Source organism: Nicotiana tabacum, chromosome 14, assembly GCF_000715075.1.
Source record: "Nicotiana tabacum cultivar K326 chromosome 14, ASM71507v2, whole genome shotgun sequence".
Classification (NCBI taxonomy): Eukaryota; Viridiplantae; Streptophyta; class Magnoliopsida; order Solanales; family Solanaceae; genus Nicotiana; species Nicotiana tabacum.
The window spans coordinates 48,903,021-48,923,713 of NC_134093.1; the positions used below are offsets into that span (position 1 = coordinate 48,903,021).

Here is a 20,693-nt window from a genome sequence, read left to right on the forward strand (position 1 = left end):
GATAACCTATAAGACCGACATGTCACACTTTACACGATGACGTGGTGTAGCAAAAATTTGCAGGCCCATAAATTCTGACCCGATCCGACCCGAACATCAGTTTGCTTTACACGTAGTCAAAACCTTTTCTTTTTTAATGGTCCAGCCAAAACTGCTAGCGCTTTTATTGCTAGCTAGTGTTAGCGCATATATAAAACAAGTCACTTTTTATTATATTATTACAGTGTGATCTGTTTCAACGGCTATTCTTAATGGTCTAAAGAACTACTATATACGTACTAATACTATATATAAAGAGAGATATTGGGGGTTTTAGATTTTGCAACCAGTCAATTCATTTTCTGCCCCCCTTTGCTTTTTTTGACCTTTTCTCTGTCTTACAATCAGTTGAACTTACACAAGAAAATGAATTTCAACAATGAAAGGTCATTCCTTTTACTTGTTTTTCTTGGACTGTTATTTTTAGGAGATTTGTTTGCCCTTTTTTGTTGTTGGGGTTTGGTTTTTAGAACTGAAATGCTGAAATGGGAGATGTGTTTTGCTTATCTTGGACTCACTGACAGTGAACCAGTTTGGGGAAATAGATTGAAGTTATATATTTTTGCTATCTGTTTTTCAAAAAAATAAAATAAAATAATGGAGTAATGTGGTCAGTAAGAATGTTTTAAAAAAAAATTTAAATGGAGTAACGTGGTCAGTAATAGAGCCTACCCAATTTGTTTGGGATTTAGGTATAGTTCTTGCTTCTTCTTCTTTTCCCTGATTTGTTATTATGTGGATACACTTGTCAGTACTTTGAGTGATAGGACATTGATTTGGGGTCCTGCAATATTTCCATTTTCTTTAAAAGTTTTTTCTATCATGCCTAACTTCTAATGTAGTTTGTATGAATGTAATGCCTTGTTGTTGCTTTTCACTGTGTTTCTAGAAACGGTATACTTGTTTAGATTGCTCTACTAATAAGTAGATCTGATGCTGCACTGCTAAATTGTTTACTGCTTTATTTCCTAAATTCGTTAACGCCATTTGCTAGTGACTCTGGTTTGTGTATTCTGTGGATATTAATTTTGGGTCCTTTTTTGCTATAACTGCTCTCTCATTAAACCATTGAGTACGATGTGGCATATCCCTTGTGGATTTTCTAACACTAAGATGCTATGTTGGTTTTTCCTAGAAATAAATGGACTGAATAGATTCTTTTGTTGTATACAGTGACATGTGGAGATGGCGTGACAGTTATGGTCTTGGAGATGATCCTGATATTGGTAAGCTCCCTTTTTTGTGTTCTTTCTGTTTAGTAAAGAATAATATTGTGTCCAACTTTTGCTGATGATGAATGTGTTTTGCTATGTGAAAAGATATATCTGAATGCTTGTTGAGCAAAGATGAAGAAGACATTTCCTTTATGTTTGATGATGAAAATACTCCAGTCAAGTCCTGTGGTGATTTGACTTACCATGTTAACGGCTATGGTAAGATGATACTGCATTATCGCTCTCATAAAGTACTTGTAGCTCCTCTTTTACTTAGCGTTTTCTGCTTCTCATTTACAAATATTTGAATTGATTCTTAGTTTCAGAATCATATTAATTAATCTTCATTTGCCTATCTAAAAACCATCATATAAGATGTTTGACTCAATCTTTCTTACGGGATGAACGTGCATCTACGTATAGCTTGTTCCATATTAGAATTTAGACTTGATTTTATGTATTTTCGGGAGTGCTTAAAGTGGTGGCTTCGTGATTAGTCTTTGTTTGAACTGGTCTGTTAGGTTGTAATCGCTAAAATGATTACTATCACGGGATGAAGTGTCAAAGCACTTCCGTGCACCAACCCTGAGCAAACTATGGCCTATTTATGCCTTAATCAACAGTGGTGCAATTTTATGGTGTTAAAAAACTGAAATTGAGAGATGACAAGGGGTAAGGAATTTTGGGCCGCTTTACTTGAAGTCCTTTCACACAAAATACTTCTGGCCAGAGGATACTTTAACAGCCTTTACATCCAAATCATGACATTGGGTGCTTTCTGACATTGTTAGTATGTCTTAATTTACAATGGTGATATTTTCTGTATCTCACTTTTGTGCTTACAGAAAACAATGACAAGGAATCCCAGAGATACAATGAGTCATCCTCACAAGTGAAAAGGCGCAGAATGCTACAGTTTGAATCAGAAGCATCAGAGGCACCACTTTGCAGTGAGGAACTATCATCATCATTTATACAATCACAGGTCAGCTTTCATGTATTCCTCAAACTGTCACATCTTTGGGTTGCGCCAATTGATATCTTACTTGTCTTGATCTCTCGTTTAAACTCATTGACCTGTTCTGGTCACAACCCTTTTTGGGTTCACTCAGAACATAATCAAGTCTGTATTCTCACTGTAGGCTGGCTTATAAATTCATGTTATTAAACAACAGATATGAGAACTAGTATTCTTGACTTTCAGAAGATTGCCAAATAATTTACATTGTGTTTGATTTTTACTTAAGATGCCCCGAATTTAACTCTTCCCTTGTAGTAAGACTTATAAAAAAACTTGAACAAATTAACTGATATGGGACTTTGTCATTCCAAATCATGTAACTTTTTTAAAGTGATTAAATGATCTTTGTTTTTGTTCCATGTTTTAGGAGACCGAAAATTCTGTTGAGGAATTTATCTCCGAAATGTCACAGTGGGTTTCGGGATTTTCAGGTTGGTCCCTTGTACGTTTCTGTTCTTCAACAGATACCAACTAATTTCATGTCTGAGCTCTCAGATGTTAATTTCATTTTTTTATCAGAGGGCATGTCTTCATCTGGTAATGAGGGGCTGGATCAGTCATCCGAAGGATGGGTTGCTAGTTGTTTTAACGATTCTCAAATGCATTTGAGCCCTGAGGATATGTATGTTATTAGTTTTGCCTAAGAACTTCTATCTTTCTTTTTGGAAAGAAAAAAACACATCAATCTGATGAACTATTTTTTGGAAACAGTGCAGCCCCTGATATTCAGCTTGATATTTCAGGTTAGTGACACGTCTTGTCTAGAATTTAGTAGCTTATTTTCCTTATCAAGCTGGCAGGTTATCATCTCTATTTCTTTTTGTTTCTGTTTGCAGAGATTTGCAACACTCCACCTGAATGTGAATCTAATGTGGTTCAAGAGCGTCCTGTGCAGACTCGTAAAAATGTTGTTTTCAAAGGTTTGTTCTTCTTGGATGACATTTCATCACAGTATATTGCTTCACTATAGAAGAATCTCTGAGCCGTGTCATATGTGTGCTAAACTTGTGTACTTGTTCTTCACCCCACCAGGTAGGAAATCATATATGCGGGCTCCTCCAAAAGTTGCCTCCTCTGTTGTGTATCCGTTTTCTTTTGTTAAACCGTGTGGTGTACACGGAGATGTGACTCTGAAAGACATAAACCAGCGGATACGCACACCAAAAGCAAAGACAGCACAAAATAGTGTAGATCCTTGTGTTGCATACCCCAAGTCGGCTTTCTCTGGTAAGCCTGTGGTGGGGAAGACCACAATTCCTACTGAAGGAGGAAAAGGCAGCATTACTATTATGAGAACAAAGGGATAATTAATTTAAGCAGGCGAGGGTTTTCTCCATTTCTTTTGGAGACGGATATCCTCAGGTGCTTCGCCTCGCCTCGCCTCGCTTTCTGGTTGATATCATCGTTGTAGCTCGTATTATGATATCGTTTATGCATACTCAATTATTGCAGCATGCTATGCTTTTATTGCAGTTTGCTGGAGATACTCTTACAATTAGTCTGTACAAAACTTTTATTGACGTCACTAATTTATTCATCTGCAAAAGCCTTTTGTAACTCCAGCATATTTTGACTATCTTTAAATGAACATTATTATCTTCACTTTAAAGAAAGCAAATTGCTAGTATGGTTTATGAAGCATGTTTTGCTTCTTTGAGCAACTTTTTATATATTTGAAGAGAAGAAGACATAACTGGCTTTTGGTTTGTAATCAGCTGAGGCGTATACAACAGTTATAAGCTAAAGAAAAATAGCATGGGTCCTTTGTATCTTATGTTATAACCATTTAATTTGCAAGATGATTTTTCATTGGATCTCGTCTGGTCAACTTAATTGTTTTTGTGTATTTTAGTTAGTCAATTCATTAACAAACTTGTAGATTACGTTTGGATATAGAAATAGTTTTTTAACTTAGAGATTACTGTAAGCTGCTTGAACTTTGTTTAGCTGGATATAGGGCTGTAAAATTTGGCCCAAGTCCAAATGACCTGCCCGATCCATCCAAAGTTGGGTTAGTTATTGACCCACCCATTTATTGAACTCAGTCCATTTTGACTCAACTCATCTCAATCTATTTAAAGTTGAGCTCATTTTTAACCCAAATTAATCCCTGGGTAACTTTTTCAAAATATTTTCGAAACAATTCTTTTTTGTTTGATATATTATATATGATCATAACAAAAGAAAAAAGTCTTATTTAGAAATTATACAATTCATATGAAAAATGCACATTAATTAAAGCTTGGTAAGAATTTGGGCGGGTTGGGTCATGACCCAAATTTTAGTCCATCTTGATCGTGCTAGGTAATTTTGGTGGGTGAATGACAGGAGAAATTAAAATATAGCTAGATTTACAAGTGGTAATTGAAAAATAGCCACAGTTTCAAAAATAATCGAAATTTAGCCACTTTTCATTTAAAGATAAATCTGAACGAAAACACTGTTAAAAATCCGAAAAATATTCCAGCATAATATACTAGAGTTCTAGTATAATACACCGGTCCAGCATAATATGCTGGAAGTTCGTACACAGGTGCTCCAATCTCCAGTATGTTATGCTGGAACTTTTCGCGTGTTGGAGTTCCAGCATAATATGCTGGAAGTTCATACACAGGTGCACCAATCTCCAATATATTATGCTGGACCGGTCCGTGTTGCAGCAAAATAGTGACTATTTTTCAATGACTTTGCAAATGCTGGTTATTTTTGAATTATCAGTCTAAAAACTAGTTAGCCCGTACTATTTTTACGTAAATAACCTGCCTATTTATTGATTTAGCCTATTTTAGTCATTCCAAAACCTGCTCAACTCGTCCATTTGACACCACTTAGCAAGTGCATTCAGTGTTTCGAGGCCTAAAAACCTCCTTGTAGCTTGTTGAGGTGCTTAAAAGCTACTCATGTTGATACAACTTAGATCCTGTCTACTAAAAAAAAAACATACGTATTATATCTCTTTTTATTTTTATTTTTATTTTCATTGCACAAAATAAACTATCTTTTTGTGTTTTTGTAGCACTAACTAATCAGCCTGTACAATCATCCAAATTTTAGAGGAAAAACCTATTGCTACCCATCACTCCGAAAATTTGCGAATTAAAAATTCGCCCCCTAATAACCGTTAGAGACATGCTCCAATTCCCAAATATTTTGTTGCACTAATCTCCAACATAAGAATTTGTTCAACTCGATGTGGTTGCTTTATTCTACTGTCTTTTTCTTTTTTTTTTAAACTATTTAGATATTCATGGCATCTAATAGGAATTCATCAAGTACAAGAAATAATGAAAAATAATGCCAATTTAGGCCTTTTAGAGCTAAAATGCTATTAAAATTAATAAATTCATAAAATATTCACTTGGTTATTTTTGTATTCCCACTGCCTTACGAGATGAAAACACCAATTCATCCGACAGCTTCAGGAAGTCAAATGTTTATACGATATTTGAGTAACCGTTTACGCACTTTATCACATTATATGATTCTTTTCATTCATAAATAGGCAAAGGGCTAAATATACCTCTCTACTTTCGAAAATGGTTTAAGAATACCTCTTGTTATTCTATTGAATTATCATACTCCTGCAGTCATACTTTGAGTTCAAATATACCCCTTATTTAAACGAAGAGACACGTGTCATCGTCCCGTTAGTCAATTCTAAATATCTCCAAATTAATTAAAAAGACTCATTATACATACCCGTAAAATAATTTTTTAAAGCAGTTTTTTTTTGTAAAAACTGGAAAGAACTGAAATTATATTTATTAAAAACTGAAAAAAGAGAAAATATTTTTTTTTCAGTTTTTACAAAAAAGCTGCTTTAGAAAAAACTGAAAAATATTTTCTAAAACAATATTTTTGTAAAAACTGAAAAAAAGCTGAAAATCAATTTTTTTTGTAAAAACTGAAAAAAACTGAAATTGTTTTTACTAAAAACTAAAAAAACGAAAATATTTTTTTTCCAGTTTTTACAAAAAAACTGCTTAAAAAAAAGCTGAAAAATATTTTCTAAAACAATAGTTTTGTAAAAACTGATAAAAAAAAATAAAGCAACTTTCTAAAGCAATATTTTTGTAAAAACTAAAAAAATAATTTTTTTTTCCAGTTTTTAGTTAAAAATATTTCAGTTTTTTTTTAATTTTTAATTGCTTTTCAGTTTTTTTTCAATTTTTACAAAAATATTATTTTAGAAAATATTTTTCAGTTTTTTTAAAGCACTTTTTTTTGTAAAAACTGGAAAAAAAATATTTTTATTTTTTTCAGTTTTTAGTAAAAAATTATTTTTAGTTTTTTCCATTTTTATAATTTTTATTTTATTTTTTCGGGTATGGGTAATGAGTCTTTTTAATTAATTAGGAGATATTTAGAATTGACTAACATGACGATGACACGTGTCCCTCCGTTTAAATGAGGGGTATATGTGAACCCAAAGTATGACTGCATGGGTATAGATAACCCAATAGTATAACGAAGGGTATTCTTAGACCATTTTCGAAAATAGTATGGTATATTTGGTCCTTTGCCGTTCATAAATTCAAGTGGATGAAGCTAATATAGGTTGGCATAGAATTATTCTACCGGAAAAGTTTTAATTCAGAAATAGATAAATACTATGATATCCTTTCTACCAAAATTTTAGGTTGAAGAGCACTTGATTATACTAAAACATAATATGTTCAGAATGGCAGTCATGTTAATAAGTGAGTGGAAATTAAGACTACAAATAAATCTTTCTTTTTTGTACAATTTGAGTATATCTAAATTAGATCTTTTGTTTGGCGGAGACCTTTCAATGACATTGTAGTTAGTCAAAATTTTATTGAATTTAAACCCATATGAAATTTTGATTTAATCTCAATTAAATATAATTCGGTCCAAATAAATATTATGGGCTAATATATTTGGATTAATTATTCAAATCCAATATATATGGATTAAATAAATAAGTCTTAATCCATTGGGCTAGCCCATTTAATTGGGCTAAAGTGATGAGTCCAGTTCATTAAGCCCAAGATGTCATCGTCCTAGAGACCCAGTTTGGTGTCACGCGTCAAATGACGTGGCACGCCAAGTCAAATGGAAGAGCCAATAGGATTGTGCCACACGTCAAAATGACAAGTTATGCCAAGTCAAATTAAAGGACCAATGAAACTGCGCCACGTATGCAAGTGACATGTTCTGACTAATCAAATGCGGCCTTATCACACTTTAATTTGATTGGTCAGAAAGAGTTTGTTCTTATCATAACTCTTCCCTTCCGCAACTATAAATAAGGGTCTTCATAACCCAGAAAAGACACCAGAAGTTATAACAAGAAGCAAGAAAGAGCTCGTGGATCAAACGCTGCAAATTCCTCCATAAGTTTCAAGCTTCAAGCAATCAAGTTCAAGCTCAAGAACGAAGAACAAATCAAGTTCAAGAACGAAGTACAAATCAAGTTCAAGCTCAAGAACGAAGAAAAAATCAAGATTCAAGGAGTACAAGTTCAAATCAAAGTTCTTGCTAGTTGAATCCAAGATCATCGTCCGTGGCAATAAATATAGATTCAAGATCAAACTCGAATGCCCTTGAATTTATATTGGAAAAGTAGAATAAGAGGAAGCATATAGATTGTACACTCATATTACTTGAAATCAAATACTACGATTGTTGCAATATCTTTCGGTCTTAATTTTATTTTCTCGACGCAATTTATTGTCTATAAATTCTGGCACGCCCAGTGGGACAATCTCTACCTTTCATCTTAACTTTTCAATCACCAAAGTTCAAGAACATCGAAATGGCTTCACAGAAAATTACCTCCAGATCAACTTTCAGTGAGGTTGCTAATTCCAAGTTCTATGCTAATGTGGAAAGCGTCCTCGATGTTACCTTTGGAAGTTTTGGGCCAGTTACAAGGAGCAAAGCAAGATCTTTAGGACAACAAACACTCCAAGTGTCGTCCACGTCAACCCCTATTTTCGGATCTTCATCTTCAAAAGGAGCAAGATCCTCTATAAGCACGACCCAAAAAGGGAATGATGTCGCCAAAAGGATCGAAAAGGTTCTTGCCCAACTTAGTTTATCTAAGTCTGAGAAACCTTTCATGCAAGCTTATGATGATGACTTGAGCGTTGGATCTACTTTAGTCTCCATTAATGCGACCTCCAAGCTCTATCCTAATAATGATCTATTTCATTCTTCATCCTCTACGGACATCATGCAAGCAATGATTGTTGAAGTTTCTACCGTAGAAGAACAACTCGCAAATTTGATGAAAGTAGTTGAAGACTTATCAAAGCGCGTGCAAGATCAAGATGCTAAACTTTCCAATTTAACAAATAAGTTAGATAGCATAGTAGAAGGAGAATCCATACAAACACCTTTAAATCTTCAAAGGTTACAAGAGAAATAGGATTCCTCCGAAAAGCAAGCAACGACAACTAAGGAGATCCAAGTCTCCGCTGAAGGTCTAATTCCTGTTGAGAAATTGAAGGACTTCGTCATGGAAGCTATCAAAGATAAACCTGAGTCGTCGTCCAAATTATCTCTCACATATGCAAAGCCGTATATGCAAAGAATTGATAACTTGAATATACATGCTGGTTATCAACCTCCTAAGTTGCAATAATTCGATGGCAAGGGAAACCCGAAACAACATGTAGAGCACTTTGTCGAAACTTGCAACAATGCTGAAACGTACGACGATTATCTTGTCAAACAGTTTGTTCGATCTCTCAAAGGTAATGCATTTAATTAGTACACAGATCTCGAAGCTGGATCCATCGATAGTTGGGAACAGTTAGAGCATGAGTTTCTTAATCGTTTTTATAGCACAAGACGCATTGTAAGCATGATCGAACTTATAAACGCTCATCAACAAAGGGATGAACTAGTTATTGACTTGATCAATCGCTGGAGGAGCTTAAGCCTCAACTGCAAAGATCGCCTTAGTAAAACTTCTAGCATCGAAATGTACATTCAAGGCATGCATTGGGGTCTTCCTATATCTTACAAGGCATAAAGCCCAAAATATTTGAAGAACTAGCAACTCGTGCTCATGATATGAAACTAATTATGGCCATAAGTGCCGACCAAGGGCTACCTGTCTTTGAGCCTTACGACAAAGAAGAAGAACAAGAAGGCGAGGATGGGGGTAAGTTTTCATTCGAAAATAAAACTGAAGAGTCTATGCATGTCACTATGCTCCTTAACGCATGAGCCTAAACTGCAAGTTATAACGCTCCTTAACGCACGGGCCTAAACTGCAAGTTATAATGCTCCTCAACGCACGAGCCTAAACTGCAAGTTATAATGCTCCTTAACATACGAGCCTAAACTGCAAGTCGTAGATCCTTAACGTACGAGAATGCTCCTCAATACATGAGCCTAAACTACAAGTTATAATGCTTCTTAGCACATGAGTATATATTGTATGTCACGAAGCTCCCCAATTTTGAAATAAATCTTTAAGACGTAAAGCTTTTCAAATTAGAGCAAAATCTTCAAGTTGTAAAGGTCTTTAAATTCGAGCAAAGTATTCAAGTTGCAAAATTCTTCAAATTCGAGCAAAGACTCAAGTCAAAAGCTCTTCGAAGTCGAGTAAAGACTTCAAGTTGCAAAGCTTTTTAAATTCAAGCCAAACTTCAAGACGTAAAGCTCTTCAAATTCGAGCAAAGTCTTCAAATTGTAAAGCTCTTCAAATTTGAGCAAAGTGTTCAAGTTGCAAAGTACTTCAAATTCAAGCAAAGACTCAAGTCGAAAGCTCTTCAAAGTCGAGCAAAGAGTTCAAGTTACAAAGCTTTTTAAATTCAAGCCAAACTTCAAGATGTAAAGCTCTTCAAATTCGAGAAAAAATTTCAACTTGTAAATCTCTCCAAATTTGAGCAAAGTGTTTAGCTTGCAAAGCTCTTCAACTTTGAGCTAAATCTTCAAGTCACGAAGCTCTTCAAATTCGAGCAGAACTTCAAGTTGCAAAGCTCTTCAAAATTAAGCAAGTCTTCAAGTCATGAAGCATTTCGAATTGTAAGCTAAATCTTTAAATTACAATACTCCTGGACGCACGAGCCTAAACTGAATGTCATGAAGCTCTTTAAGTTTGAGAAAAATCTTCAAGTTGCAAAGCTCTTCCAAATACGAGCTTAAATTGCAAATCGCTATGCTTCTTAATGCAAGAGCATAAACTGCATGTTAGTCTTGGCCCGCAAGATTATAAACTATGTACGGCACAAAAAAAAAAGAGTCTGTTAGGTTGAAAACCTTTAAAGAGGCGGCCTAAGAAAAAGTTAGGACATTAAAAAAAGAAGAAAAAAAAACTCATCCATTCTGAACTACGGTATGACTTGATCCTCTTCACCGAGGTACATGGGCAGCTTAGAGTTTCATTCTAAGTTGAGTCGCATGAGTTCAAAAGATACCAATTGCCCCGATCGTTATTCGAATGAAGCATGGTGGAATATAATCCACTAGATTGGAACTTAAAAAAGTCAGGATTACATGCATTCTTTCGTTGAACTTCGTGCCTTATCAAAGATTGACGTTTCAGTAGGGGCAAGCCTCAATAGAAAATTAGCATCTCTGATGGATGGATGTAGTCTTTAAATAAAAGGCCAAATCTTCAAGTTGAAGTCTTTAATGCCAATTCAAGTTGAATTCGTCTTGGCTGCTACAACTTTAGTTTAAAGTATTCAAGTCCTCCAAGTCTTCAAGTCCGTCGATTTTCAAGCTCGCCAGTCTTCAAGTTGAAATGTTTAAGCCCTCTAAGTCTTTAAGTTGGTGTCTTCGAGTCTGACAATTTTTAAATTGAAGTTTGCAAGTCCTTCGGTCTTTAAGTGGAAGTATTCAAGCATTCGCCGGCCTTCAAGTTGAATTATTTAAGCCCTCTAAGTCTTCAAGTTCACCAGTCTTCATATTCACCGATCTTCAATTTGAAGTATTCAAGCCCTCCAAGTCTTCAAGTTGAAATATTCAAGCCCTCCAAGGCTTCAAGTTGGAATTTTCAAGTCTGTTAATTTTCAAGTTGAAGTTTAAAAGTCCACCGCTCTTCAAGTTGAAGCATCAAAGTCCACCAAATTTTCAAGCCCGTCAAATCTTCAAATTTGTTGGTCTTCAAGTTAAAATCTGTAAAGTCCGCCAAGTTTTCAAGTTGAAGTTTTCTAATTTTTCAATCTTAAGGTGGACGTTGAAGTCCCTTTGCATCTTAAGTTGACCTCTTCGTAAGTTTGTCTTTAAAAGTAACTTTAATTTTCTAATCTTAAGGTGGACGTTTAAGTCCCTTTGCACCTTAAGTTGCCCTCTTTATGGATTTGATCCTTCTATATGCTGTGATGGATTTAATCTTCTATATGTAGAGGATAATTAAATTTTTTCTTTGATATATACTTACCGAGGATAAACGGTATTTTTTCTAAACAATTCTAATAATTAATCCAATATAGTATTTCTTTTCTAATTAATGAAGTTTAGGTCTTGTTCCAACTTCAAAAAAAGAAAAAAACATATTTCCAAATCGGAGTAATTTAATGTAGGAAATCTGATTTTTCAATAGACAACTATTAAAACATCTCGATTGCTCTGAAACATAGTCGAGGCAATCCATTCGAAAAATAGAAAAAGACAATCAAATATAGACAAAACAACAAAACCAAGATTGAGAACCACTTCTTTTTTTCCACACACAAAAAAAAAAGGGAAAAAAAAAGAACCATAAAAGGCGAAAGCTCTGTGTTTAGCACAACACACATACACAATGCATTTAGTAGAAAATATTTATAATGGACAATCATTTTCTTGATTATCTAGTTTTTTTGGTTTAATTAGAAATAGATTTGCTATTAATATAAGGTGGATGATAAAGCAGAGAATAATGTGTTTAATAATTAAAAACATCGATCACATTGTGTAAGTATTAATTGCAATAAGTGCATACATAGTTAGCTACATTGAAAGAAATTGATGTCTGCCTAAAATGATAAAAATAATTTTCTTGTGACGATTTAATGTAATTAAATACTAATAGATGATTCTGTAGAGTAAATTCCTTTATGTTACACCAAAGAGAACCAAAATGTATTACCAAAAAAATAAAAGAGAATCTAAAGGTTATAGAAGATTGAGTTTTGATAATGAATTTTTTATTTTATTTTATAAGAAGCGTTTCTCCTTAAATAGATTTTAGACGTCGAAATTTGGATGGTTAACGGAAAAAAGAGGAAATCGAGGAGGACAATTTGGTCAATTCGAAAGTTCTATTAATATAAAAAGAAGAATTAATGTGTTACAGGTAATTTCGTTAGAAGGATTTGCACGGAAACAGTACAATTATTCTCGTATCTTGAAGCTGTCGCATAAACATTGTTAATGGTAAAAGATGGAACCTTTTTTATAGGCATCCTTTTCTCTCTTTCTTCCATTTCTTCTTTTCTTATTCTCTCTCACAATTCCTCCCACAAATTTCATTTTTTTGAGGAAATTCTTTGACCTTTTCTTTAAAGATAAAAAGAAAAGAAAATTCAGAGCAGAGAAAAAAGGGGTTGGTCAAACTTTGCGTCTGTCTTTGTTTATGGCTAAATTATCTATTTCTGCATATGGGTTTTTGATTTCAGACTCTGGGTATTCTTCTTTGTCCCTCAAAAATTAGTCCTTGACTTTTTATATTTTATTTTTCTGGGGTCGTTTTCTTAGGGTTTACTTTTTTGTTTTCTTTTAATTTAAATGGTCCTTATTTGTGAAAATCAATGGCATGGTTGGCGATGAACAAAAGGTTGGGTCTTTGAAGAGCTTAAAAGTCAGTTTTTTTTTTTTTTTTTAAAAAATTTATTTGCTTTGAATTGTTCTTACTTTCCTTTTAACAATATTTTTGATTGATTATTTGGTCAAATTTGGAAGGGAATTAGAGTTTGAAAAGAATTTGGAATTGGGGCTGGGAAGTTGTTATTTGTTTGGTTTCTCTAATTGTTTCCTTCCTTTCCTTTTTAGATATGTCTTTTGGCCTTGGGAAAGCATATTTTGCATGCTCATTAGCTTATTGAGATACCCTTATTTTTATTACAGCTATTTGAAGCTCTTTTGTGGATCTATTATCTGATATTAACCGTTTTTCCAGATCAGAAATTTCGTGAAGCTGTGTGTGTATTAATCGAATAATTTAAAGATGGATTTGAAAAGTGAGGAAGGTGAAGAGAAGGTCCTTAAGTTGGATGATGATGAAGAAGAAGAAGGGGAAGTTGTGTCGAAATTGAAAGGGGTAGGTATCCTTAGTGAGAACAATATGGAAGCAAAGAGTCCTGGAAGCATAAGTAGCAAAGATATGATTTTCAGGGCTGACAAAATTGATCTGAAAAGCTTGGATGTTCAATTGGAAAAGCACTTGAGCCGTGTTTGGTCGAGCAACTTAGAGAAAAACAATCATAGACCCAAGGAAGTATGGGAGATTGATCCTCTAAAGTTGGAAATAAGGTATCTTGTAGCTAAGGGCACCTATGGTACTGTTTATCGCGGTACCTATGACAATCAAGATGTTGCAGGTAACATTAGTTTCTCTCTTTCTAGCAGGATATGTTTTGTCTCATGCAAATCTTGATTGATGCATGCTATTGGGAGTTTGGACTCTTTATCATTTCTATGTAGATATTGTTGTGTATATTTTGGAACCATACATTCCCTTTTAATACCAACAAGTAAAACAAAACATAAATAATATTCGGATAAAATAGGTTGAGCTTTATGTTTTTTTTGTAATTGAACTGTAGTGGTACCATCTGCATGTGTACTGAATTTGATCTTAGTGATTGCTGTGAATTTTAACATGGCTATTGACCATATGCTCTTTAAAGCTTTCTGTAACAAATTTGGATGTCCAGAAAATTAAGTCAAGGTCCCTTATCTTTTCTTTGTAATAAATGGCGTTCATTAATAATGAAAGTTTGTTTTCTTGGTTGATGTTCTATTGACCTTTGAAATGGATTTATTGATATTTACTGCCAGGGTTTGAAGCACTGAAAAGGATTATTGGCATTGCAATATGCATTAATTAACTATTGCCTTATAGTGTAATTGCTTAAAACACTGCTTTTAGGATAAGATACAGTTGACAGTTAGGCAAAAAGTAGCACAGCTTGGTGAGCTTATGTTCCTTTTCCAGGTTGTGCATAAGCATTTAACACTTGAAGAAAGAAGACACGGAGAAGTAAATCTCTTATTTCAATCAAGAATTGTGTTGTTACTGAAAGGCCTATTTCTTCACCGGAGTCCAGGCTGAAAATATATGCATAATAGTGGTTTAATGGCAAGGCCAATGGACCTGTTAAAAGTTTACTAAATGCATCAAGAATTTAGAGGATTTTATAAGGGGATTTTTCCTCAATTAAGCTATTTAGGCCAGTAATTATCTACTTTTGCAGCCAACTTCTTCAAAGAAGTTGTGTATTTCAATGAAATTTACAGCAGTTTCTTAGAGCGGAATTGTTAATTGTACAATTTACTGACTTTATCAAAAAATTGTGTATTTCAATTTGCTACAGAGAGTTATAATTGAAATGTGCATATGTCAATTAGATTTTTTTTTTTGGCTCGAAAGTATGCACACTTCCAAAGGAAGGTATAATATTTCAGCGCTTCAATGAAACAGATCTTCCAAATATATTTTTTGATTAAGTCAGCTTGCTCCCCTTGACCCCCCAAAAAAGTAAAAAGAGATTTATATAGTGCAATATAAAATCTTTGTCTTATAGCTACAAGCTGTAAATTTGGAAAGTAAAGCGGAATTTGAACATTCTTGTGAATTGTGAGCACTATAATGGCATCTTTGTGATAATGGAAATATTAATACTGTAAACGAAATTGGTCTAAAGATGGGCAGAAAGTTCTGCTTCTTGACAAATTCAGTGGAGTACATGAAGAAGACATTTGGTCATGACATTACATCATTCACTTCAAAGAGTCATGATTACACTAACTTGAGCCCAGTGAGCTCTAGAAATTTTCTAACAGTATGTTGAATAAAGTTTACATGAAAAGGGAATGCTACCAATTAATGAAAGTATTCAACGGTATTCTCAAAGTGTTCAGGAATTTCATCAACCACCGGTAAGAGTTTCTTATGTAATGTTATTTGTGTAGTGAAACTGTTGGACTGGGGAGAGGATGGCATGGCCACAGCTGCTGAAACTGCTGCTCTGCGGTCATCATTTCGGCAGGAGGTTGCTGTATGGCACAAGCTTGACCATCCAAATGTTACAAAAGTATATCTTTTTTCCTGAATTGGTTCCTCCCTTTTTAGCTTTTAATTTTTAGTATCCTGCTATAAACATGTGGCCGTGCAGCGTTCAATTAAATAACTCAATGTTCCGAACTTTTATTTGATTATTCAGTTTGTTGGTGCTTCTATGGGAACTTCAAATCTCAAGATCCCTTCGAAGAATCCTTCTGAGGGTTATACCACCCTTCCTTCTCGGGCTTGTTGTGTTCTTGTGGAATTTCTCCCTGGTGGAACATTAAAGAACTACTTGTACAAAAACAGGAAAAAGAAACTAGCCTTTAAGATTGTCATTCAGCTTGCTCTTGATCTGTCCAGGGGGTAAGTTTCTATCTAATATTTATTGATAATTATGCCCAATTATGTTTAATTTGATCTTACGTATCAAAAGAAAATTATGTTTATTTTCTTCTTGAAATTGTTCAGGCTGAGCTATTTGCACTCAAAAAAGATTGTACATCGTGATGTGAAAGCTGAAAACATGTTGTTAGATACTAATAGAACTCTAAAAATTGCTGATTTTGGAGTTGCTCGAGTTGAAGCACAAAATCCCAAGGACATGACTGGGGAAACTGGAACCCTTGGGTACATGGCCCCAGAGGTATTCCCACTTTTACTGGAGCTGTTGGGTTGGCTTTGTCATATCATGTCAGCATGATATCATCACCTGTCTACCCTCTTCCTATCTTCCATGCAGCGTGCGATATATTTCAAGAAAATCCCTCTTATTTTTGCTTTAATGTAATTTCTATGTCACATCAAATCTAATTTATCTGTACTATGATTAAATGTATTGTGTAGGTACTTGATGGCAAGCCCTACAACAGAAAATGTGATGTATACAGCTTTGGTATTTGCTTATGGGAAATTTATTGCTGTGATCTCCCATATCCAGATCTAAGCTTTGCTGAAGTTTCTTCTGCAGTTGTTAGACAGGTTTGTCTGTTTAGAAGTTTATGCCGTCATTCACACCATGATTTTGCTTGTTCTTGTGAAATTAAATCATCGTTGCTTCCTATGAGTTACTATTAAAAATATAATCATCATTATATGTTAAAGGGTGAAAACGTATAAATGCAGTCACCCTTCCCTTTTCTGTAGATGTATAATTATTTCAACTGCACTACAAAGTTTGGAGGTAGCTTTTCTCTTATGCACCCATCCGATGTGGATAAAACCCAGGAATAAGTTCCTATTTTACGTGCAAGAAAATAATTTCTCCATTCCTGTCACCCTTTGCAAGGGCCAGCTGTGCATATTCTCACATTTGGTTTATACTCTGTTAAGTTTTCTGACTTGTATCAACCGGTTTCTTATTGACTCGCTTGTTGAAGCTAATCATATTATTATATATTCTTATTAGATATGAAATTTACTTGTAATCAAGTATGCATTCATTGATTCACATATATTAAGTAATCTGATGAGAAAATAGATGTCGTAAAGCCTAGCTCTTTTCCGATGCAAATCAACCTTATAGAGTATTACGGCTAACACTATATCTTTACTGAGGAGTTGATAGGTTGTTTATCTTTGCTATTATTCGATCCATGTCATGCTGACACAAAATACCTTGGATACTATTATGCCTTTGAGTAGTCATGCACTTAAGTACTAGATCACATACTTACCTTTGTTCACTCGTTGCTTATATCATGAGTTAATGCTGCTCATTTAGAAACTGTTATCTTCCTTTTTTTTATGGGTAAAAAAGACGATCCAGTCCTAAATTATTCACAATTTTTGCAGAATCTGCGACCAGATATTCCGCGATGTTGTCCAAGTTCTCTATCACATATCATGAAGAAATGCTGGGACGCGAATCCAGACAAACGACCTGAAATGGATGAGGTAGTGAAATTGGTGGAAGCAATTGACACGAGCAAAGGAGGAGGGATGATACCTGAAGACCAAGCTGGTGGCTGTTTCTGCTTTGCTCCTACCAGGGGTCCATAATCTCTCTTCCTATATTTTTCTTTAGCCCCGTTGGTTGGTTAAATTGATGAAAAACTGTCCTGTTAATTCATTGGATTGCTTGAAAGGTTTTGAGCATGAATGTTGGATACTCTTTTCCAATTGTTTGCGAATGAATATAGCTGGTGAAAAGTTCAAGGGTTTTATGTTTGATCTTTTCACAAAGATATTTATCTGTCTGTCTTGGTTTATGGATACTTTGCATGAACCTATTGACGAGAACCTTTCATTGCTCTGCCTTGATATGGATGTACTTGTCAGGACTCCATTAGTTTTCACCAGACTGCAATTGTACTTCTATATTTTTGGCTACATCTTTTAGGTACCTGCTTTTAGGTATTGTCAAGAATTTCCCAGTTATGACTTCTGTTTGAACTACTATGTAGGAACTAATTTCGGATACCTAAAAGAGTTGCCTAAAGATTTGTTGTGCTAAGAGGCAATGGTAAGACCAGAGTTTTTTTGGGTTGCTGTTAAGTTGAACATGAGATTTCATAATTTTGGGACAATGCTATGGCCATTTTCCCCTCCGTATTCTTATAAAAATAGTACAAATTATGATGCTTCTTGTTGTGGCATATTTTCTGTCACGCCCTGAACTCGGGGAGCGCGACCGGCGCTCAACTGAGATACCCCGGCCGAGCAAGCCTGTATAATACCTTCTACCCGAACTTACTCATGAATAAAGAGAAGAACCATTTCATTAATTAGACAACGAGGATCATGTGAACAACACCAATTCATTATCATTAGTTACTTCATTTTAAAGTCTCAAAATACATGCACGTTCATAGTTGAAGTGAAACAAGTGGTACAAATACAACATTACTAGTTTGACTTTCCCAACATCAATATACAACCCACATTGTGTCTACGGAGCCTTTAATAGATACGAAGGAGTACTATGATAGTACCGACAACTAGGTCCCGGCTATACCTCAAACACAATACACGAGGAATAAAAGGCAGAAGACCTCTAAATAAAGTGGAGCTCACCAAATCAGCTGAGAAGAGGGTGTACTGCTATCACTGATCAACGCCGCCTGCTGTGGAACCACCTGCATCCATTAAAGATGCAGTGCCCCCGACAAAAGGTACGTTAATATATATGAAATAGTGCTAGTATGTATGACCAAACACCCTCTCATTAGAGCAGATAACAATATAAGAAAGAACAGTCATAAAATTAGTGGAAGCCTCAAACAATACGAAAACATCAAGTTAGGAGCAAGAATTGTTTTCAAGTAAATTTTTATTATTTTTGGTTGGAAGATCTTAGCACCGATGTACCACTGTGATATTAGCACGAAATCCGATCGGCTAGGCCGTCTCACCCAAAGATATCAATCACAATCACAATCACTATCACGATTTCAATCATTACCTCAATCACAATTTCAGGCACAATTACCACCATGTGAGCGGCATGGCGTCCGATCACGACCCGACCGACTAGGCCGTCTCACGACAATGCCGTGTGAATCGACATTACCCTTTTCTAATAATCATCTCATCCCAATTAAGGGGAATATTCTCATCACATCAATCACATCACAAATGAGGGGAATAATCACAATTCACTCCTATACCGGCAAATGTAGTTTCGGGGTTAGGCTATTTCAACCTACCCTTCCTCGGTGACTAACCATACTCCCAAAGTGTTTATTATTTAAAGGATTTACAACTTATTTCAACATCTTATACACGTTTCTCAGTTTCATGGGCATTAGTGGCCCACATGTAATATCATTCTTGGCACGTTGGCCGTATTTTATATTTCATGCTCTCCTCTTCCACTTTCAAACATTATCACGGATCATCAACAACAAAGCATTTATATTCAAGACCTTGAGTACACATGTGATCAAATAAGAGTCTTAAGCACATTGAGATTTCTACACAATTTGGTATAATAGTTTTCATTTAAAACACGACTTGAAGTTATAACCTTTAGATACACAACCTATACTTTGTACACATTCTTAAATAGCAACATAACATGATAAGAGAATTTGAAATACACAATGAACATATATTTTTTGACGCAAAGCTTACTCGGAATAGTTTGAACAACTCGGGACTTACAAGGACATCGTGGAATTCAATTCTAAGAGAGAAGTTTAGCCAACATACCTCGCTTTGAGCTTTCTTAAATTACTACAATGTTCGAAAATCTTAACCACTTCGATCTATTTAGAAATATAACAAAATTGAACACAAATTAGGAAGGAGTTCATGGTTCCAACTCATTTGATCATTTTATCAAACACTAGGTGGGCATTATGATTTATAGTTTCTCCTATGGTGGATTTCCTTCACCCCACAACCCAAGGTCTACCCATTTGAGCTTAACTACCTTCCCACAACTCATGATTGTACATGCATGCATAGATACACTCTCACACCCAAGAATCATACCCCCCATTAACCATCTTCTACCCCAAATTCGAAATTGAGACTAGGATGTGGAAGCTTACCTCTTGGATGAAGAACTTGTGAGGTTCTCCTTGCAAATCTTCCAACTTTTGAGCAGGAATTGGTGACCAATTAGCTTAGGAGCTTTCCCCCTCACTCTATGATACTTCCTTACTCTCAAATATCAGATTTTTGCTTCAAAAATTATCCTTTACATCTATATATCGAAATAGGGTCGGGTTATAAAAATCAGAAAATGAACCCCCTGAACACAACTCTACGGTCGTAGAGTGGACTGCAGAATGGATATGCGGTCCGCAAAATGGACCGCAGAAGTAATGTTAAGAACTAGATTATTTGGGTCAGGTCTGTGGCTTGTTTGACCGATTGTAGTGTGCTAAGTACTTCTCCAAAATTGATTTAAGAACACAGTATCACCAATTGAAAATCAGGGAACATGATATTCTAAAAACAACTTCCAGGACCCGATATGGGCACTTCAAATTTCTGGTAATGTCTTTTGGGCTAACAAATGGCCTGGCAACTTTCATGGATTTTATGAATCGATTCTACAAACCTTTTCTTGACTCCTTTGTGATAGTGTTCATTGACGATATTCCTATATATTCACGAAGTCGAGAGGACCATACCGATCATCTCAGGGCAGCTCTGCAGACTCTGTATCAGCACAAGTTGTATGCGATATTTTCGAAATGTGAATTTTGGCTTGAATCTATAACATTCTTGTGTCATGTCGTCTCTAGAGAAGGAATTAAGGTTGATCCGCAAAAGATCG

General features: G+C 35.0%; 2 protein-coding genes across 10 annotated transcripts; both read left to right on the top strand.

Moving 5' to 3' along the window:
* Window positions 1–220: 220 nt before the first annotated feature.
* LOC107759756 (protein XRI1-like) lies at window positions 221–3,916 on the top strand. Of its 2 annotated transcripts, none has more exons than XM_016577756.2 (9): window positions 221–425; window positions 1,213–1,265; window positions 1,359–1,472; window positions 2,099–2,238; window positions 2,642–2,705; window positions 2,794–2,896; window positions 2,986–3,017; window positions 3,111–3,194; window positions 3,307–3,916. In XM_016577756.2, exons 1-9 carry the CDS (start codon window positions 406–408, stop codon window positions 3,579–3,581), a joined length of 885 nt encoding a protein of 294 aa, XP_016433242.1. In that variant the 5' UTR covers window positions 221–405; the 3' UTR covers window positions 3,582–3,916. The 2 variants fall into 2 exon arrangements, with proteins under 2 accessions (XP_016433242.1, XP_075085660.1); XM_075229559.1 differs by lacking the exon at window positions 221–425 and adding an exon at window positions 652–731.
* Window positions 3,917–12,537: 8,621 nt separating this feature from the next.
* LOC107759757 (serine/threonine-protein kinase 52) lies at window positions 12,538–17,701 on the top strand. Of its 8 annotated transcripts, none has more exons than XM_016577758.2 (7): window positions 12,538–12,615; window positions 13,358–13,778; window positions 15,373–15,494; window positions 15,624–15,829; window positions 15,935–16,109; window positions 16,310–16,444; window positions 17,258–17,701. In XM_016577758.2, exons 2-7 carry the CDS (start codon window positions 13,406–13,408, stop codon window positions 17,462–17,464), a joined length of 1,218 nt encoding a protein of 405 aa, XP_016433244.1. In that variant the 5' UTR covers window positions 12,538–12,615; window positions 13,358–13,405; the 3' UTR covers window positions 17,465–17,701. The 8 variants fall into 8 exon arrangements, with proteins under 8 accessions (XP_016433244.1, XP_016433243.1, XP_075085662.1 ...); XM_016577757.2 differs by lacking the exon at window positions 12,538–12,615 and adding an exon at window positions 12,625–12,864; XM_075229561.1 differs by lacking the exon at window positions 12,538–12,615 and adding an exon at window positions 12,638–13,015 and having other exon boundaries at window positions 13,363–13,778.
* The last annotated feature ends 2,992 nt before the right edge of the window (window positions 17,702–20,693 follow it).

What these genes read in the sequence shown, in the direction of transcription:
- LOC107759757 (XM_016577758.2), top strand. Translation starts at nt 13,406, where the DNA reads ATGGATTTGAAAAGTGAGGAAGGTGAAGAGAAGGTCCTTAAGTTGGAT. An exon ending in TTGGGTACATGGCCCCAGAG is followed by an intron (nt 16,110 to 16,309) that starts GTATTCCCACTT and finishes TGTATTGTGTAG; the next exon opens with GTACTTGATGGCAAGCCCTA. An exon ending in CTTCTGCAGTTGTTAGACAG is followed by an intron (nt 16,445 to 17,257) that starts GTTTGTCTGTTT and finishes CAATTTTTGCAG; the next exon opens with AATCTGCGACCAGATATTCC.
- LOC107759756 (XM_016577756.2), top strand. Translation starts at nt 406, where the DNA reads ATGAATTTCAACAATGAAAG. An exon ending in ATGAATTTCAACAATGAAAG is followed by an intron (nt 426 to 1,212) that starts GTCATTCCTTTT and finishes TGTTGTATACAG; the next exon opens with TGACATGTGGAGATGGCGTG. An exon ending in TAAAAATGTTGTTTTCAAAG is followed by an intron (nt 3,195 to 3,306) that starts GTTTGTTCTTCT and finishes TCACCCCACCAG; the next exon opens with GTAGGAAATCATATATGCGG.